The sequence below is a fragment of the Drosophila willistoni genome, chromosome 3R, assembly GCF_018902025.1.
Source record: "Drosophila willistoni isolate 14030-0811.24 chromosome 3R, UCI_dwil_1.1, whole genome shotgun sequence".
Lineage (NCBI taxonomy): Eukaryota > Metazoa > Arthropoda > Insecta > Diptera > Drosophilidae > Drosophila > Drosophila willistoni.
The window spans coordinates 18,970,119-18,990,711 of record NC_061086.1 but is presented as its reverse complement, the minus strand read 5'-3'; the positions used below and the strand labels follow the sequence as shown (position 1 = coordinate 18,990,711).

Genomic DNA, 20,593 nt, shown 5'->3' with positions numbered 1-20,593 from the left:
GTTACTCAACAAGAGAGTGGGCGGTGCGCGGGGCTTTGTCACTCATTTATGCAGACACACACACACACACAGGCAGAACAAAAGCGAAATCATCGCTGGCGGAATTTATGATGTCATTATAATAAATTTTATGCGTGCCTAGACAACACGGTCTATTCCTAGTGACTGGCGGCAAAAAGTTTTTGCTGTTTTTGATGTTAATGTTGTGGTTGTTGTTGTTTCATCAACACCCGGCGATATTTTTCTTGGCTGATTGCTACACTTTGTCGCTGTTATTGTTGCTGTTGTTGTTGCCGTTGTTGTGACACAAAGTATCTTGTCGTTGTTGGCCATAACTTTCATATACAGAGACACACATACAGTTACACATGCAAAATGCATTCGAAAAGGAAATTATGAATAAAGAATTTTCTGTTGCATACCAATGGGGTGCATCCCCGTTGCATGTTCATTGAAGGCCAATGGAAAAAGAGCCACAGAGTCGAGCAGTCAAGAGATGGTACTGCAGAACAGAAAATCAGTTGTCAGTTGGCACAGCTGCATCGTTCTCACATATCCTTGCAAACGGGATGCATACTACCCATCCATGTATGTATGTATGTATCTGTATACATAGATGTATATGCATATGTAGATTTGTATCCTTCTCCATTTGAATGTCCTGGACACGATTGTAACATTTCTCATTGCAATTACTATGGGAACAACGTATCATGGCTGGCTGCAAAACCCGTACAAAGCGTTTTATGGGCAACAAAATCTCAGTTGTGGAGTTGTGTGGGCAGAGTGCCAGCTCAAAACTTCACTGGCACAGTTCATGGGATACGTGTCCGCCATGATGACGACGACGGCGACATCATTTGGAACGTGTATATGTGTGTGTGTGTGTGTGTGTGTGAGTGGTCGCCTACTGCTGCTCCATATATCTCTTGGCTACTTAATTAAAAATTCTTTAGCGTTGATTTTCCATTGCCTTTTGGCTCTATTGATGCTACATGGCATCAATGCTATTATTAGGACAAATAGATATAGACACATACAAAAAATGAGAAGAAACTTAATGAATTTTAATTGAACAATCGCTCAAATTTATTAGTCCTATATTTAAAACAGATAGAACTTTATGCTAACTGCACGATTTGCCTCCTGAATCCTGTTTCTTTTATATGATGCATTCTTTAGAAGAACAGAGAAAATAGATTCGTATTCCTATATAAATTCAGTTTGCTTTTTTAGTATGTTTTTATAATAAATTTTAATTTTTCAATCTGATATCAATGGATTTTTAGAATTGAAAGAATATTGCATTATTTTTGATACTGCTTTTATCTTTTCAATTGAAACTGTCTCTCTCATGCTTTGTTTTCAATATTATTCTCTTCCTGGAATATGTCGACTAGTTGCATTTCTGCTATGTAGGATTGATTAAATGACATTTCTATTAAAACAAAATTGTTCATATTTTCCTTTACCGCACCATTCCCCTTTTTCAGCTAACTCTGTTTGTGCTCGGCTCCGACTGTCGCAACAGGCGTTAGATAGGGCCAACGCTTTAGCTGTCTCTCGGGGATTTTGCTTCGCTAATAACTTTAATTCTAAGGGACAAAGATTACATATATAGCGCTCTATATGTATATATGTGTATACATTTATGTATGTATGTATGTGCAATAGAGTTTATCTAAACACTTGCAGTAGTTCTCATCAGAGTTTCGTTTAGTAAACAGTTGCACAAACTCCATGCTCCATAGCTTCTATCTCTCTCTTTCTCTCTGTCTCTCTGGCTCCTTTTCTATCTCTTTCTTTTATATTGTGTATGCTTCTTGCCAGGCAACAGAAAATACTTTTTAATTAAAAATTACATCAACATTCATTAGAAGTGCAGGGCAATGTTAAAATGGCGTTGTGACCCGCCAGTTGTTCACATCTTTTGTATAGAAAAATGAAACCTATAAAAGTGCCACCAGATATGAAAGCGCTGCAGACCATTGTTTTATTTATTTTATGATTTCTTTTGTTGTTGTTTTTTTTCCATCTCTAAAATAAAAATGAAAAACCTAAACATTAAACGGCAAAGCACTCTAATTTAGTTAAACTACATTGCTCCTTGCTGATTAGACGAATAATTCTCTTTGAATTATTTCTGATATTCTGCTAATAATGCTATGGAGTTTGTGACTTAAATTCAATCTTAATAGAAGAATAAAAATTGTTTCTTTTTATATTTAATTCATTCCTACCAAACAGACTTTAAATGCGTATTTATTAGGTCCAAGGTGAATTATTATATGTAATTTGAATGACTTTAGCAAATCCCAACGCGCAGCTGTTGCCTCTGTTTATTTAAAATACTTATGACCACTGCCATGGCATAGGATTTATATTATATAGAACCATTTTAAAGCATATTACGATTATCTCATCTAAGCCATGGTCATTTGTACGCTGGTCTTGATAAAAACTAGGACAAGATATACATTTAAGCTTGCTCACAATTAGCTAGAGCTAACTTTAGTTAAGGCCGTCCACTTCATCAGCATAAATATGTAAATATGAACTTGTGTGTATGTGTGCGCAGTGTCCTATGTATGTAAGTGCCAACTTGACAAGTTGCCAAGGCTATAAAATGTAACACTGCTTTTTACTTAACTCGATCCTGTCTTGGAAACTCAAAACGGAATATTTTCAATTTGCAGGCGAATGTTTGTGCCATAGCGCAAATGTATAGCCTAGTTATTGGGGCACCAGCTAATGGCAAATATTGCCCTAGTGTCAGTCAGTCCAGAGTTTATAGGTTTTTGCAACTAACTAACAAAATTTTATTTGCATTGCTGGATGGAGGGTAAACAGTGTCATTATCAGTGCTGTAAAATCAGACAGTTACTCGATATATGCATAATGTGCGGACAGATTGTATGGTTTGATGTGTGTGTGTGTGTGTGTGTGCCTGCCATGACAAGTTTGTATGGAAGGCGTCTGTCCAAGTGCTCCAAAGCCTTGTCAGGCAAATGCATATGACACATGTCAGAAGAGAGAATTCGAGGGCTAGAGGCGAGTGAGTTGAGTGTAAAAACCAGGCAGAGGAGCGTCATTAAGTTTAACACGCAAAGTGCGTATGTATATAAGTGTGTGTGTGTGTGTGTGTGTGTGTGTGTATGTGTGTGTGAGCTTGTTGACAATCAAGTGACAGTAAATACTTTGTTGATGAGTTTCGTTGGCGTGCTTGACAGTCCCCACATTTGTGTTAACAATATAAATGCACTCACTCATTCATTTTGCTTATTCATTCATTCTCTTTCTATCTCTTCTTTTTCTCCCTTCTTTTCTCTTTCATTCCAGACAAACGAGCAACGAATAAACCGAACTTGCATTTTTTTGATACTGAAATATATATGTATACATATATACAAAAATAGTATATAACTCTTTTTTTTTTGTTGTAAAAAAAAATGAAACAACGTGTTCAACGGCATTTACATTGATGAGATTGCTGTAACGGCCAAAAAAACAAAATCCGAAAAACCAAAAAACAAAAAAAAAAACGCAAAAAGAACCGAAACAAAAAATAATTCGCCAATTGGATTGCCACTAATAAATGCAGTGGAAGAAGAGGTTTACTCGATTGAAAGCAGCTACTGGAAATTCGCGTGTGCGAAGAATGCTTTGTTGTGGACGTAGAAAGGTAAGTGCATACACTGAAAGAAACAAAACGTGTACAGTAAGACCATTATTGGAATTGCAACGTAAAGAAGAATTGATAAACTTTTTAATACTTATATGATTCACATCAGATTGGTAGGCTTTTTAATCAACCAATTGGAGCCCATTATTTTTTTTCCTGAGAAAAAGAAATCTGTAATAATGGATTTAATCTCCGTTCCGCATCCTAAAATATAAATATTTATAATGAATTTAATACATAATTTTTGAAAACCAGATAAAAATTAACTGATTTACAGGCATTATAAAAATTTATATTTTAACAAAATTTACCAAAACTATAAACTAAAACTATTTAATTTGACTTTAAGATACACCGGTAAAGAGTTGTATGTTTGCAAATTAATTAAGAAAGATGGGAAATGTTTGAAGTTTTTAACTCTCTAAAGAATTAGGAGTCCTGTATCTAACCTTTGTTGCAAACTTAATCTGGGCGATCAAATGGTGATCAATGTAGTTCGATCAGTGTTCACACTTAGTTGGCTCTCTTTCTCTCACTCTCATATTCCACTCATCGTTCATTTCTCGTGGTTGCCATAATAAATTTACATTTTACGACTGAATTTCAATGAAGGCTTAATTGCAAAATCTGATTTATATGCTGCTCCTGCTGCTGCGTGGCCGCGTTGCTTGCGGGCGTGTCGATGTACCTTGTACCACCTTGTAGCTGGGCGTAGTTTACATTCCAAGTACACAACACGTGATACGCACACACACACAGACACACACAAACATATATGAAATTCAATTATGTAGTTCGTTAAGTGTGTGTGAGAGGTGGGAGGGGCTGTGGGTGGCTCCTCTGGTGGCGGTTTGACTGCAATCACTTGTCTCTATTGAACTTTAATCAAAAGCCACCGCAATGTGATTTAATGTGATTTTCCCAATTTTTCACTCACTTTTCACAGCTTTTTTCCGCAGCAAATGAAGTGCTTTAAGTTAATTGGCAACAGCTGCAGCAGTCTACTCACTTAGCCTGTTAATTCAACAGAATTATCTTTTATAATTACAGCAAATTGTGCTGCATGTCCCTAATTTGAAAGACAAGCATCTGTTGAAGTTTTTCAGAGTTCAAAATGTTGAACCAAGCAATGTGCCCCTTGTGGTGGCAATTCCCCAAAGATGGGGACTCCACCTTGAAGCCACACCTCCACCGACTACTACCTCTACACTTACGCACTTGATGTTTGCTTTTAGTTATTGTAGTTTACCGTGTATGTTGGCTCCCGCTTCACTTCCTTCAACTTTCGTTACGCTAAAACTTTGACGTTTGGCATCAAAAACTTTGGCAAATAAATTAATTTAGACGCTGCAACGTTGCCAACGATGAAGTTCCTTTGCCATCACCACCATCGTGATCGTCCTTTGGGAGTCTGGCGTTGAATTCAATTTGCGCTTGCGGCATATAGTTTTAACCTGACTTGGTGCATACATATAAAAAGTAATAGATATGCATACATAAATTTATATACTAGAAGTATGTGTTTGTGTATGTGTGCATGTCGTCCTGGAAGTTTGCTTATTGCTGGTGAAACAAATTTCCGGGAATATGTATCAACATTTTTTTTTTATTGCCTAACATGTTTTAGATGTCATGGAAAATTTTGATTTATGTGAACCTATCAATTTTTTTAAAATTAGATTTAAAAGGGTTTGCAAAGACTTTACTTTATTTTTATCGTTATGACTTTTGATTGAGTCCTCTTCTTTAGCTGCTTCCATTGGAATCCGCCAGAACCTATGAGATTTCCAAATATAGGGCATTCCACGTTTGATATTCTTTTCTAAATAAACTTTACTTGCTTAGAGTATTAACTTGCAAAGAGTATTAACACAGTTGCTATTATAAGATTTGAAAATTGTATTTCACATTTTCCCCTTTAGAAAATGGCATTTCTGGGTTTTTGCTTCACTTTTTTTTTTTATTTGTTTAATCAAGTTCACGTCAGGCGCAGAGAGTAAATTGATTTGTTAAACAATTTTTAATTGAAATGAAAACGCCGCTGGATGAAATGTCAAACTTGTTTGCCATTTCAAATAAAGTAAAAGTTGGTCAAGTTGTTGAGAGCCGTCAGGCATTTCGCAGGCATTCATACATGTCTTTACGTACGGCAAAACCTATGCCAAGGTTTAAGGAGGCGGCTGGAACTACACCGTTTGCTGATGCAGATGACTACAACGATGACGAGGACGACGACGAGTGTTGAATGGCAGCCAACAACAGAGCAAGTGACAGCGAATCACTGTGCTGAGATACAGAGTCGGTTGAAATCAGCATATTGAATTACAAATCAACAATTTCGAGGATAGTGAGGACGAGGAGGTAGAGGTGTGGCAGGCCTGAAAACGATACCACTTCAATGGCATTGTTGGATCAAGTGAATAGCCATTTTTGGTTGCAATTTTGTATTGGGACATAAATAGAAATTTGCATGGCACAACCAACAGAACCCGACACGATTGGATCTTTCTATCACTAGTGGTACTAAATTATTTTATAATTTATTGTGCATAAATTGTGTTTGTGCATATTGCATTTATTTAGCTATCTATATAGTTTATGCATATTGCGATATTTTTGTTTTTTTATTGTCGTTCAATTTTGCAAAGTGATAAACATAAATGTCTAATAAATGTTGAAAGAAAATTCATTGCAGTTCTATATCTAAGTATACGCTGCTAATATTGCCTAACTGATTAGTTGGTTGAAACTTGATGAAAACTTTATGAAAATAGTTTGCTATAGTTTTGGGGTTGCCACTCAACGCCACTTTGATGTACTATGTATATGTATTGCGATATGAATGTATGTGTGTAGGCTCTGGCTGAGTTTGACGCTTGGTTGGATTGTTTGCTAAAGTTTTTCGCAGTTTTCTGTGTTTGCCAAAAGCAGCGGCACGTCCCGTTTTCTATTTTCTGTCTCTCATTCGTTCTCTACTCCCTCTGTGTATTTCTCGAGTACCATTCACAAATAAATGTCTCAGGCTCGGGCATTTAGGCAGCCGCATCAACCAAGTTGGTAGCAAAATGGAAAATGGGAAAAATGGCGCTTTTACTTTAGATCCTTCGGTGTGTTCCTTCTTCAGTTCTTTGAGCTTCTTTGCCAAACAACAATTGGGACAGTTGTGCAGGCAGTCGAGCAACTACAACGCCAGATACTACATGGGAGACACACATTCCCATCAACTCGAGTCGAGTTGAGTCTTTTACTCTAGCAAAGAAATTTTTGCCTCAATGCAGATAAGAATATTGCTTCAGATGGTGGCTGCTGCACACACACACACACACACACATACATCCCAGTAACAAAGAAAGAGAGAGGTGGTGAAGCCTCAAGGAAATAAAAGAAAAAGAGGCAGAGAGAGAGAGAGAAGCGGAAAGTTTTGCACAACACAAACACACTGGCAAACATTTTCTCCCTATTTCTTTCAATATAGTTTTTATAATTTCTTGCTGCTCCAAGCATTGCAACCGAATATCCACTATATATTTTAGTTGGTAACTTCTAATAACACCAGAAATAGTTCGTCTAAAAGCTAAATAGTCTAGGATTCGATTAAGTTTCAGCGAGGACAATTTGGGAACAGTTTTTAGATTCTTATACCATATTGGAATACAAAAAATCTTTTCAACAGCTGAGGGTCATAGTTCTCTAGTTTTAAAATAATTCTAGACAACTACCATAAAGATTCTAAAATCTCTCAATAATTCGGTTCTATAATTCTATAATTCGGTCTTTGTTAGAAGTGTATCATACTATCGGTTCAGGTTCAAAATTTAGTTTTGTGTTTGGTTTTCTTTTTAATTTGCTAGTGCAGTAGAAGGCAAAGAAGTAAGAGCAGTAACCGCATTAGTAGGAGGAGTAGAAAGCGCAGCTTCCCATAACAACAAAGAATGCTGCATTTTTCCCATTTGGCTTCTTATATATATGTACCCATATACATACATACATACATATATGTATGTATACCTATATAGTTTGCTTTTGTTTTTGTTGCCAAATCATTTTGAAATAGTATTAATTGGTAACGCAGGTGTGGTACATTCGCTGGATTTTTAATTGCTGCCAGCGCAGCGCAAAAACTTTTTTACCCCATTTCAGTTGCTTCTTCTATTTCTCGTTCTCATGGTTTCTTTGAGCTTAATAAGCGTAATTTAGGTGCATTGACTTGGAAACGCAGGCGATATGGCCAACGAAAAGAAAAATGCTTGGTTAATAGTAACTAAAAGTTGCCAAAGTCACTAAGAGAGAGAGAAAGCTATAGAGGAAACCATGGAATGAGTAAGAGAGAAAAAAGAAGACAGAAGTGGAGAATGAGTGAGTGAAATGGCTACTTCCTTGTTGAAGTTCCGTTTTTATGATGCAGCCTAGGCCAGGTGGGTGGATGGTTGGGTGTATGGCATGGAGAATTGTGTAGATGCTTATGACAGGTCGAAAAGTATTTTCCTACATAAAACTACACAAGTGAAGAGAGTTGAATTCTGAACACTGAGATGCCATTAAAGTCAACTGAAGTGGCATTTATGTGAAGCATTCAGAGATAGATAGGTAAACAAAACACATAGAATTATAATTGTGCTTGAGTTAATCACCTGACTTTTGATTAAACTTGTATTGTCTATCCGAATAATGCTCGACATAATATTTACTCGGACAATTTGGTAATTAAATGAAATTCCATTGCTAAATTAAACACAAATATAAAGCAAACTTTCAAGAAATACAATTATGCTTCATTTAATTACTTGGCTTTTTAGAAGTTATTAAGTAGTATTTCTAGGAACTAAGGATTTCATTGTGCAGCCCAATGAATGAATGAAGTGTCAAAACTTTTTTAATTAGAAACGGAAATTCTATTGATAGGCGTGGTCAATTTTATTTAAAATCAACTTAACCATTTCAACTATGTAGATGATTAGCTAGACGCTTATATTCCTCTAGGCCATTTGAATGTAACTTTACCAAATTGTAAAGGCGTTCGGAATATCCAAATTGAATGACTGGCACCTAGATGATTGGACATTTTCATTCTTAAAACCAGCTCTTTTCCCCTATTTTAGATTTTATGCATTGTCTTAAACAAATTTGTTAAATTATGCTGATGATTTAGTACTTTTTCTTTTGACATCTCATGCATTTTGTATTAATTATGCTAAACGAATGTTTAGTAGGTTTATTTTTTATGGCAGCTTAAACTTAAGAACACAAGGGGCCTGCCACATGATTTTATATACACTTAACGCTGTCACAACCATTTCCATATCCACTCGTGTCTGAAAGCCGCCTTCAATTCTCGAGACTCTCCTCAGTTTAGTCCATGCGTTTGGGGCTTTTACTTGGTCGTGTTGGAAGGCTGCTGGGTTACTACGTGCTTGCCATTAAAACTAGATGCATACCTGTGCACACGTGCCTTTCACTCACAAAACTAATTACATGGCTTACGCAACTATTTTCTCACGAAGAAGTTGACTTTGATGATGGGACGAACGGATGGCAGATATTTGTCATATTGAAATTTTCAATTTTTCAGGCAAAATTGAGAATAAGAAAATTGCAAATGTATGTATGTTGTTTGTTTTTGTTTCGTTTTTGACTTTGAAGATGGAGAGTTCTTACTTTTATGCACGTAAAATATTTGCCTGTCACTCCATTTGCACCTACCTTAGGGAGGTGGTCAGAGAACGTGTTTATAATTATTTTGGCTAGAACAACTGACAGATGACTTATTGATGGCTTCACCTGAATGAGGTGAAGGACACAGGAGATATGCTCTTAAATTATTTTTAATTGCAAAATTTTGAGGCTGTGCTAACATCTCTCTTTCTCTCTCTTTCTGTGTGTGTGTGTGTGTGTCGAGGGCAAGCCATTAAAATGATGAGCAGGAATTAGCTTAGCCTTGTGGCGATGATAATGGGGCTGCCAGTCAGCTGAGCCGTGCTGAGTTGAGCTGAGCTGAGGTAACGTCTTGTTGCTGACATTTAAATGGCAACACACACAGGCGCTATGGCTGCGGCTGCTGCTGCTGCTGCTGCCTGTGACATATATTTTATTTTTGGACCGACAAAAAAAAAGAGGCAAATATATACATATACATGTGTGTAGGCGTCAAGGGGGTGTACCAAAGAGGTCTGCCTGTATTGAGGGCACTCAAGTGCAAAGGCAAACAGACACAGTTGCTGCCAAGAGATACGGTAGTAACTGCACTGCAAATGCAATGCCAAAACGAAATTAACCCCACAACCTACTACAGAGTAAAAGCAGCATCCAAAATATATGTGTGTGTGTGTGTGAGTATGTATGTGTTTGTGTGTCGGTTATACTAAAAGCGGTTTATGCCACTCACATGTAAAACCCTTCTGCCTCCCCATCATGGCATTTGCTCCAAGTGTTTTTGCTGTGTCAAACACCCACACACGATTGTTGTGTGGATAGGTCGTGGCTTTGCGTGTTTCTACTCAGCCGTTTCTCCCCCATTCACCCATTTTGCCCCCTCATTCCGTTGCTGCCTACCTTGGCTCGGTTAAATTTTTGCTGTTTGCTTTGCTGTGTGGATTTTCGTTACGTTTTTGGTAGTCGGTCTGAAGCCAACAGACCTCCGAACCATCCCCACTCTGCCGCTTACTTTGCCATCAGTTCGCATCCCTCAAAAGTATGCTTCACATTTTTTTTCTTCCTTTTTTCCGAATGTATTTTGCATTTGCTTGGGATATATTGTATATAAGAGCTATTCCGGGGGTGTATATTTGTTGGTTTCTCTGCAGGCCTTTTTGCTCTTTGTTATCTACAATTCTCTCTCTCTGTCTCTTTCTCTCTCCTACACATGCAAAGGGTCTCTTTTTCTCTCTCTGAAACTCTCTGGCCTCGAAAAGCTTTTGTAGTAGAGAAAAACGAAACGGGTTTTTTCAGTGTGTGTTAAGTAGTTTCTCTTCTAGTTTTTTTGTGTTTGTGTGTGTGTTTGGCTTTTGCGGCTTTGTTGTGCTTATTTTAAGAGTGACCAGACTTTTGGTTAATTTCTCGTTACTTTTTGAATAAATTTATCTTGTTACTGTTGTGTACGTTCCACATATAGTTGTTTGAAATCACAGAGTACCCAAGTAGAATTTAGCAAATGGCATTAATTAGCCGCACATTTAGTTGTATATGTTATCCATCAGATTTGCAATGATGTCAAGGTTGTGTGTGTGTATTTTCAAACCAATTGCGATTAGCTATATAGTTGCAGTTGTTGCTGTTAGCGTCAATCGCAATTAGCTTGGGCCAAGGTAACGCGCTTATTTGCTTGTGGCATTAATTGTCAATAAAAGCACTTAAAAGGTAATTTACCGACTAACGGGCTAGTCCCAGGCTCACTGGGAGCTTACCTTTGAACCCCTCTAAGCGGCTTATGATACACGCAAGACCAACTTATGCATAATTCAAAGCAGTCAAAACAATGGCACAAACAAACAACAGCATCGCAACAAAGCCACGAAAAAAAAAATATATATAACACTTGGCTGGTACTTTTATTTTTTTGTGGGCTTTTTTGTCTACTTTTTACCTTAAGCTGTGGCCAAGTTTAGCTACAGTAGTAAAAATTCAGACTGTGCACAAGTCAAGTGGAAAATGTTAAAGAACAGAAACCAAGCTTAAAGTACTTACAAGTTTGCAAGTTTTTGCTGTTCAATTTTTTTAAACTTCTTATACCGATTCATTCCTCAGATTCCTATGGGGATCTGAAACTCCTTATTGTTTTTGTTATCTATTTAAAACAAGCGTCGCACCATCTACGCGATTAAACAGCATGCGGTTCTTATTTTTCGTTTTCTAATTGAATCTTACTTTGCCAAAATATTTAAAAATGTACTTGAAACTGTATTTTACAGATTTTATAATAAAGTCAAAGATATGTATATAAATATGGCAAAAATTTATTAAATTACGGCATGCTGATTAACAATAACTTAACCCGATTTTGTACAAATTTAGGTTTTGAATCTATTTATTATACTTTTGATCAAGGACGAAGGAAAAGTGAATAATAGATTGACTATTTGATCAGTTTTCATTAATTGGAATTATAAATTCCTCATACCCTTTGTATATGTATATCTAGGTAACTGAATATAATTGTTAATTTTATTGTATTTTTGTGATGTTTGTGGGTTTTCGTACGCTCTGATGACTTCTCTTGAGGTCTTTTTGCGGCATTGCCAGCCAACGGCACGGTATGCTTTTCATTATCGGGACACACCACAAAATCAGTAAAGCAAAGCGCACAAGTTGTGTTCTTTTTTTTTTCGGTTTTTTGCTTTTTGCTTTTCGAGGGTCTTTTCGCTGGTGAATTTGATTTTGATTCGCATTTACGAATTGAATTCCGTTTCATGCAGTGCCCTGAGAGCTGTGAACTCAATTTGCTTCGCTTGACAAAATCCAATGACAAAGAATTTTTCCTCTCCGGAAGTTTGTTATTAGCCGCTCGCATCCGGCTGCGTGGGATGGATAAATTCAATGCCCAGTTCTCACTTCCCAGTACCGAGTATCCCAGTTCTATCCATCCTCATTCTCTCTCTCTCTCTCTGCAATTTATCATAATAAGAGTCACACTCACTCTGAGAGAATCCTATCTTGCGCGTAAAATGTTTATCCGCGCAGGCGCCATACATTGCGTATACGTAATATAGTACGTAGCGTGTTTTGGCTTTTAGCTTGCGGCGGTTTCGTTATTTGCCTTTGCTGTGGTTGCGGTAGCTGCCACTGCCGCTGCTGCTGCGGCTATTTCAGCTGCTTGTTAAATGCCTTGAAAACCATTTTGAAAATGCATTTATTTAGCAGTGGTTTGAGACAGGGGCATATCGCTGTGACAGTTGATTGCCTGTCAGCGGGCAGGCGGTCAAACTGACCCACATAAATGACCATGTGTGTGTCGATAAATGAAACCGCTGAACCGCATATTCTACGCTAGCGAGTATGAGTAGGAGTATGAGTATGAGTGCTGAAGTTCTTGTAGCTTTTGTGAATGATGATGGCCACACACACAGACACACACACACACGCGCACACACATACACGTCATTCATGTCAGGCAAACCTTTAGGCTTCACTCACTCTCTGACTCACTTACTAACTGCTGGTTAGCTATTCTGCCTATCTTGGCCGCCTTTTTTATCAATTGTAATGCGTTTTTAATGGCAACGCTTTATCTGTTTATGTCATCGGGGTCAGGTTATTAAAATTATTCATAATGCCTCTTTTGAAGTGGTCAGCCCCTTACCCCTTAGACTCTTCTCCACCCCTTAAGTCGACACTTTGATATAGACAAACATTTTTCACAAACTGTGTGTGTGTGTGTGTGAGTGTGCGTTTACCTTTTGTCTAGGTTAAAAACTTTCTTGTTTTTGTTGCTTGTTGGCTGATTCTAACCATTGCCTATACCTTTATCATTCATAATGTTTGTCTGTCATGCCAGTTGGCGTATATTTTTACGCTTCGTTTTATTTTTTTGATCTAGGTTTCCCTTTTAGGCGGGCTCGCTTAAACACTTGCACATGATTGGCATTTTTTCCATTTATTGGGAATGGCATGTGGGCTATTTTTCGAGGGATCTATTATATTTGAATATGTTCCTATATATGTACATATACATATGTATATTGTATAAGTTTATTGTTATCGCTTGTCGACAAAAAGGTGAAGCTAGGTATGTGATTGGATAATGTCAAGGCTTAAGTGGTTTTAATCAAAATAATTTGAATACCTTACATTGACACCATTGTTGGCTAAGATGTGAAACTGATTTAGCTTAAGAATTTCTGTCTAAACTTTTTTGTTTCCCTAATAAGTTTGTCTATCTTATGAAATCAATTCCATGTTTAGAAAATCGATATTTTCCCAAAAAAAAAGGTAATATTAGAGCTAATTAAACTTAAATAGATGATTCCGTATGAGGATTCTTAACTATTTTAGGATTTTAAATGCGTTTGATTATAATGCTATTAAATGGGCCTTCATTAGAATTTCATGTCCTGGATACACCGCTCTATTGACAAGTTCAAGTCCGGGCGAATATGAAATTCACATCTGGCAATGCTCTGACAGGCCACCCAGCAGACTGACGTCCCAGCAGCATAAAGACTTTTGCCAGCGTCAGTGGCTGAGGCAGAGGCAGAGACAGCGACAGCGACAGCGGCAGCAGCTGCGTTTCGGTGTCGGCGGCGCATCAAACACAATTCCCTAAATCCCGATTGCCAATTCTTTTTTTTTTTCTTCCTTTATATTAAATAATTCAAATATATACATACACATTGGCATATGACACACACACACATATACACACACTCATACAGATGTTAGTACAAAAGGAAAGCCTGCCAAAGTTTTCTCAAACGAAAAAGAGCTTTCGCTCCCGTAACATTTGAATTTTCTTTTTTTTTTCGGGAGAGCCGATTGTGCGTTGACTGTATGTATGTGTATTTGTGTGTTGCATGTATATGTGTGCGTGAGTATGAGTTTTTGTGTATGTGTGTAGAGGAATTTGCTCCAATTTTGTTAAAACTTCGGCTCACTTCGTTCTTTGGCACTTGGCTCGGCCCGTGTTAGCCCGTTTATACAATTTCAATACGCAAAGTTCAGTTGAGCGCATCGGACGTTGTTGTCGTGGTCCTTCCATACACCGAAACACTCTCAACTCTCAACTCTAGTACGTCATTATTGTCGTTCTTTGCCCGTTAACGTTAAATATCATCGTCATCATCGTCGTCGTCCTCGTTCTCGTCGTCGTCATCATCGTCCTTTGACTTTGTGTGTGTGTGTGTGTGTGCGTAATAGTATTTCAACGCCGACATTCTGTATATACCTGCAAAACTCATGGTTGGCGTGTAGTAAAAGTCATTAAAAAAAAAAAAAACAAGAAACTTATTCAATAGTATTTCATGCCTCCTCCTACATAAAAAAAGCGCGCGCTCTCATCTAACTAAATTTCGCCACGCATACGCGAGTTGCCCTTTGAATTTATTACACAAAAAATCAACAAAACGAAAATTGCTAATAAAATTTTTAATACTGCATTAAACTGCTAAAGAACCGCCATCAAAGCACTCGATCAATAATACCATTGAAACGGTAGTCAATTAAATCTTTCTTGACACACAATATACATATCTACAAGTATATATACAAAAGAAAACGTTTGATTTAAGTCTAGGTACAAATGTCCATGAAACAAATGAAAGTGCTTTGTCTTTCTGTGTGTGTTTGTGTATGTGTTTAACAAATCCAAGGGAAATTTATAATAAAATAAACCCATTACTCCAGGACATACACACAATTTACTTGGATTCATGAGCAAAGAGAGAATCATCATCATTTCTGCATTCTTACCCATCTTCATCCGAAGGCGTCTTGAGCTAAATTTTTTCTTAGTCCTTTTCTTATATTTTTTTTGGGGAGGAAGATGTGCAGTAGTAGAAGAATGGGGGGCGACAGTCTGCCTGTCAGACTGTCCCATATACAGAATTTTTTTTGTTGTGTTGCTAAATGCGCGCGCTCACGCCCCCAAACACTCACACACTCTCACAACAAACCCACCCACACACACACCCACACACACACACACATTCAGATACACGTATACCCAAAACGTCAGAGTAGCAGACGCACACACTTAAGGTTCAACAGCCCGACGATTGCCAAGCGGGTGGCCAGCGGAACGGCAGAGAGAGAGAGAACGGAGGCTGAGGCAGAGACAGAGACTGGAGGCAGTCAGTCAGTTAGGCAGCCCCCAAAGCAGCCATTATCTTCGACAACGTAACCCCACGTAACTTGGGCCCAACAGCAGCAGCAGCACCACCACCAGCAGACACATTGCGTATACGCCGCGTTGTGTTCTGTGCTCTCGCTTCCAGCTCTTCTCCTGGGTTTTTCGGGGCTCATCTTTTGTCTGCAAAAGTGGCAAAATGTAATTTTTGGCATTTTCTGCTGCTACTGTTAGGTCTTAGCACGTCTGCAGAGTCCGCCCACTATTCTATGGTTTGGGGATTTGGCCAACGCGTAACTAGAGAGCTTGCTAACGGTATTGTTTATGAATTTCTAGCGAAATGCGTTCTGTTTCCCTCCTGCCTCCCACTCTTCAGAAAACATTTCTTTCATTTTATGCTGAAGCTATTAAAAGATGCAGACCATTAATTGGAGGGAGAGAGATAGATAAGATGGCAGGGAGAACTTTTAGTCAAGAGTAATTACTCTCGGCTCATTGTTAAGCTTTAATTAAAAAAAATAAAACCCAAAAATAGTTAAGAAAAAGTGGGATTTAATGTTGAGTAATAGAAGTCTTTGATTCAATTGAAATTTTGTTGAATTTGGTAACTTTTATGGCACAAATGTATAATTCAGTGGGCTGCAAAGGCTTGTTATTTCAAGAGTATAAATGCTTTGGTTCATCTTCCTGTTTTAAAGAAAACTTTTCTTTCAAATGAAACTCCATAGATGTGAGTACAGGTTGAGAATTTTAAAAATGTTATGAAAACAAGTTCCAAGTTCTGATTTTTCTCTTAACTCTCACGCTGGATATATGATTTTACAGTGGAAAATCATAAAAATTAGTATTTCAGTTGATGGTTAATTGGGTTATCTAAATGACCAAATATTAAATTTATAATTAAGCTGTTTCTGTCTAATTGAAGAGTACTTTTTGTTAAATCTACATATATTTTATTACATATTTGGATAGCCTTAAAACAGATATAAGTTTCGCGTTGCTTATTTAGCGTATGTATTCTGAATATTTGATTAAAACTGTAATTTCTGGACCATTAATTAAATTTTTCCTGTTGGCATAGAGTTCAAATATCGTTAGCCATTCCGTTGGTGTTCTGATTCTGGGTTTTTAATTTCAAAAAGCCTTTTTGTGTTGTAATATGAAGTATTTTTCAAAGGGAGGTCCTTGTGGTAAATGGGAGTGAGTTGGCATAGAGGGCAGTGGGAGTAGAGAATGCTTGCCAGACCGCACTTAAAGTGCCGTTTAAATCAATTGTGTAGAAATTTTCAAAACGTTTGCCCTAAACTGTTTGGGCCATGACGAGTAAGATAGAGAGACAGAGAGAGGGGAAAGAGGGAGATGATGCCCCGTTTTAGCCAAGTGAAGCGTGAAAGGCAAACATAAATATTATTCGCTTGGCAACAAAAGGCAGCTAAAAAAGGAAATCACAATCATGTATATACACACACACACACACAAACACAAACACACACACACACACACAGATACAGATAAACAGAGTGAGTGTGAGTGACTGAGTGAGTGAGTGAGTGGGAGCATTGTATATTATGCGGTTATCATAGCTTTTGTATGCTTATAAAATAGAAATCGGATAAAATGAAACAATTGGTATTAAGCCATAAGACGTGTATGGGAACAGCAACAACAACCAAAACCGAAACATATCAAATTATAACTTAAGTAAGAGTTACGAAACCACCGAACCAGCACCACCTCTACACCATTACCAACAATAACCACATCCTGACACAACGAACTAGAAACGAACTAAGCGAAAATAAATAAATAAATAAGCTGCGAAACAAAAATCGAATACGAAAACGTTGTTGGAGGCGGCACAACGCGAGGACCGAGAATCGTCGTGGGAGGCGTGAGGTGCGGAAACCATCATTTAAATTAGAAATATAGCCCCCAGACATAGGGTCAGGTTCTGAGACTGTGTAAGCTACCCCAGCTACCGCTTGGACTCACTCACGCAACTGGGCCACTAGTACATATACAACAGATACATCATATATACATATATATCTATATATATACATACATATATATATGTACATATGTTTGCCACATTAGGGCAAACGGAAAAAATTATCTCGAGTAGATTTTGACATTTGACTGAAACAAGAACAAGTTGGCTGCAACAAAATTAATGTGTGATAGAGCCACCACAGGATGTTTCCTGACCCGAAGCAGCAATCGCAAGGTGAGTGTGACTATGTGAGTGTGAGTATGTGAGTGTGTGTGACGAGCTTTGATTCGCACAAATTTGTTTATTTATAACACATTAACAAATGATGCGAAAGCATTTCGTTTTTTATTCCTCGGCGAGGCCTTGTCTCTTATGAGAGCAGACATAGCCATCCACATACATAAAGTCTTAATACAAATGCATATACATACACATATGTATGTATGTAGGTTCTGGTTATATACTATAGAATTCTGTATTGTTCACTCCTTATGCATAGGCAAATGAAATTTAGCATATTTGTTTGAAATGCTAAATATTTTCTTTAAGCCACAAAGTAAAAGGATTGTTAAAGAATAGAGGAAGAGCGACATAAATTTGACTTTTACCTCAAGGAAAAAAGTGTTTAGTTAAGATCTTTTTTTAAGATTTCTTTTGAAAGGAAATTGAATTCTAAAAATGTCAAAAACATTTCCGTCATTTGATTGTGGAAAATGGCAAACGTTTAGTCAGATTATACTGCATCATAAACCGCAAATAAAATACCATAAATCCGCTGGCCAAACGTCACATCAAATGACAAATATATTTGCATGAATTTCACTATTTCTACTTGTATCGTACCCTGTAAACGGCGAAGATTATATTGTGGATGTTAGGCAACTAGAGTTGCTGGACTTAATATAAACTAAGCTAGTCTGCTAAAAGCCCAAGTAAGTGTGAAGGTATTCTTGAGTCACTATAAGCCTTCTTAATTAATGTAGAGTCAAATATGTGATATTTGCTTTGAATTGGACTTTTAGAAGGTGACTTGCAAGGGTAACTTAAAGGTCGTGTTGGGTAGACTAAACGTTTTGAATATATTTTTTGCATTTCACTTGAATATTTATATGCAAATATTGTTTTGAGCTGCCGCTGTTTGCCACCGAAGCTTGCCACATTCTCATACATATATTTTTTCTGTTACTTTTTTTTTTTTTTGTGCTTGTTGTTACATAAACGATTTACTCGCCCTCTGAGCTTATTTCATTTTCCACTTTCTTTTTGTACATTCTTTTTGTTGTTGTTAAAAACAACAAACAAAAAATGTATTAATGTATTTGTTTCCCTCGGTGTGTGTGTGTGCACATTTATGCGGATGAATGCATAAATAAATATGCGTAAAATAAATAAAACTGCATATTTTATAAACGAGTAGCAAGGGCAACGAACCAACGAAAGAACAAACCAATCCTCCCACCCAAAGTCCATGCCCACTGGCACAACCACTTCAATCCGCCCACTTCATGGCGAAACTTGGAAAAAATAAAGTTGAAACAAAGTCGAGAGTTGAGTTGAGTTGAGTTGCGGCCATGGCATAGGCGGGACCAACGTAACGAAAACCCACTTAAATACAAATTATTAATTTTTTTCATATACCCTTTGAAGAAAGGACCATTTCCTTTTTGTTAAGCAATTGGTGACAAGGGAAACAATAAGTAAAAAGTCTATTTAAAAAGTTGATTGGTATCTGATCATTTTACCTGGTTGTTCTTATTCCTCCACTGGAGGATGCTTCAATGTTGTAATAATAATTTGTATTAGCTGACATGTCGCTGGAAATGAAGGGTATAAAATATTTGCATTTAATGAATTGTTTTTTATTATAATATTTTACTTGAAATGTTGAAATTAAATTTCATTTGGTATTCCAGTGTACAGCGATGGGGTGAAGATTTATATAGCATCCGAATATATATATATAGAGCTGGAGGGGTTTGAATTAAACTTGAAGGGATTAGTGGAGGCGGAAGAAGTGGGCACTTCTTTGCTCTTTACGTTGAGAGCCTGGCAAATAATCGAGTTTTTTTTCTTTTTGTGTGTAGACACATTTAGCCACTCAACACTTTTGACGTCACGCTAAACTTATTTGATGTCCATGTGATAGACATTGATCCTGTATGGGTCCTTTTGAATCTAATTGCATAAGGGGGCACTCTGATTGTCTGTGTGTGTGTGTACGTGTGGGAGCGTGTGTGTGTGCGTATGTGCATTGCTTTTGTTTGCCAACGTATTTAAATTTAATCAATACATCACGTATACGCCTTGTGGGCCTGTTTGCCTCTAAGTGCGGGTAATGTGTCCTGCCCAGAGCCCTATTGCTGTTGTTGTTATTTTGTTGTTGTTGCCGCCTTTGTTGTTTGCCTTAATTTGTGGTTATCTTAACATTGCCCAGTCTCCAGACAACCCAAACTTACTACCAGCCATGGCTTGTCCTTGCCATGTGGCAGTGTCTCAATTGTTGTTGGTCTGACATGTCCACCATGTCTTCGGTTGGTTTTGTGTGCCATATATTTTGACATTAGCGCAGCAGCTGCAACTGACAACTATTATTAACATTTGCCATTGTTGTTGTCGCTGCTGTTGTTGTTGTTGTCGTGGTCTGGTGGGTTTTGGTCGCTCTCTGACTCTGACTATGACCGTAGTTGCTTCTTCTTTGCATTTTGCGTCCTGTGTTGTGCTGTACTGTGCATTTGGCATTTAATTGTTGTCAGTGAAATTCCTGAAATTCCAACCAAGTGACATGTAATTGGCATGGAGAGCAACAGCAACAGCAACAGCAACAACAATGGTAACAGCAGCAACGACATTGCCAAGGGACATTTCGCTACGTCCCAATGGTACAAAAGACATTTAAATTTATAATTATGTGGCTGGCGCTGCTGATGGCGTTGTTGTTGTTGTTGTTGCCTGTTCTTTCTTTTGGGCCACAAGGTGAACCATAACGAAATGGAAAAAGGCTTAAACCTAAAGCTTAAGGCCAAACAATTTATTTGTGCAATTTAATAATTTCTTAAATACTTTCAACAAATTACACGAATCAAGCAAATTTCAGTCACATTTTTAGTGGCAAAGTTGCCCAAGCACGTCAAGACCATCAAAAAGT

General features: G+C 37.5%; 1 protein-coding gene across 5 annotated transcripts in view; it reads left to right on the top strand.

Annotated features, from left to right (window-relative positions):
• Positions 1-3,554: 3,554 nt before the first annotated feature.
• Positions 3,555-20,593, top strand: part of LOC6647202 (rho GTPase-activating protein 100F) — a 29,262-nt gene continuing 12,223 nt past the window's right edge. For all 5 annotated transcript variants that reach the window (XM_002070582.4, XM_023178764.2, XM_015177423.3 and 2 more), the window contains exon 1: positions 3,555-3,682. In XM_002070582.4, coding sequence (XP_002070618.4) covers positions 3,596-3,682 — 87 coding nt within the window. In that variant the 5' untranslated portion in view covers positions 3,555-3,595. The remainder of the gene's footprint in view (positions 3,683-20,593) is intronic.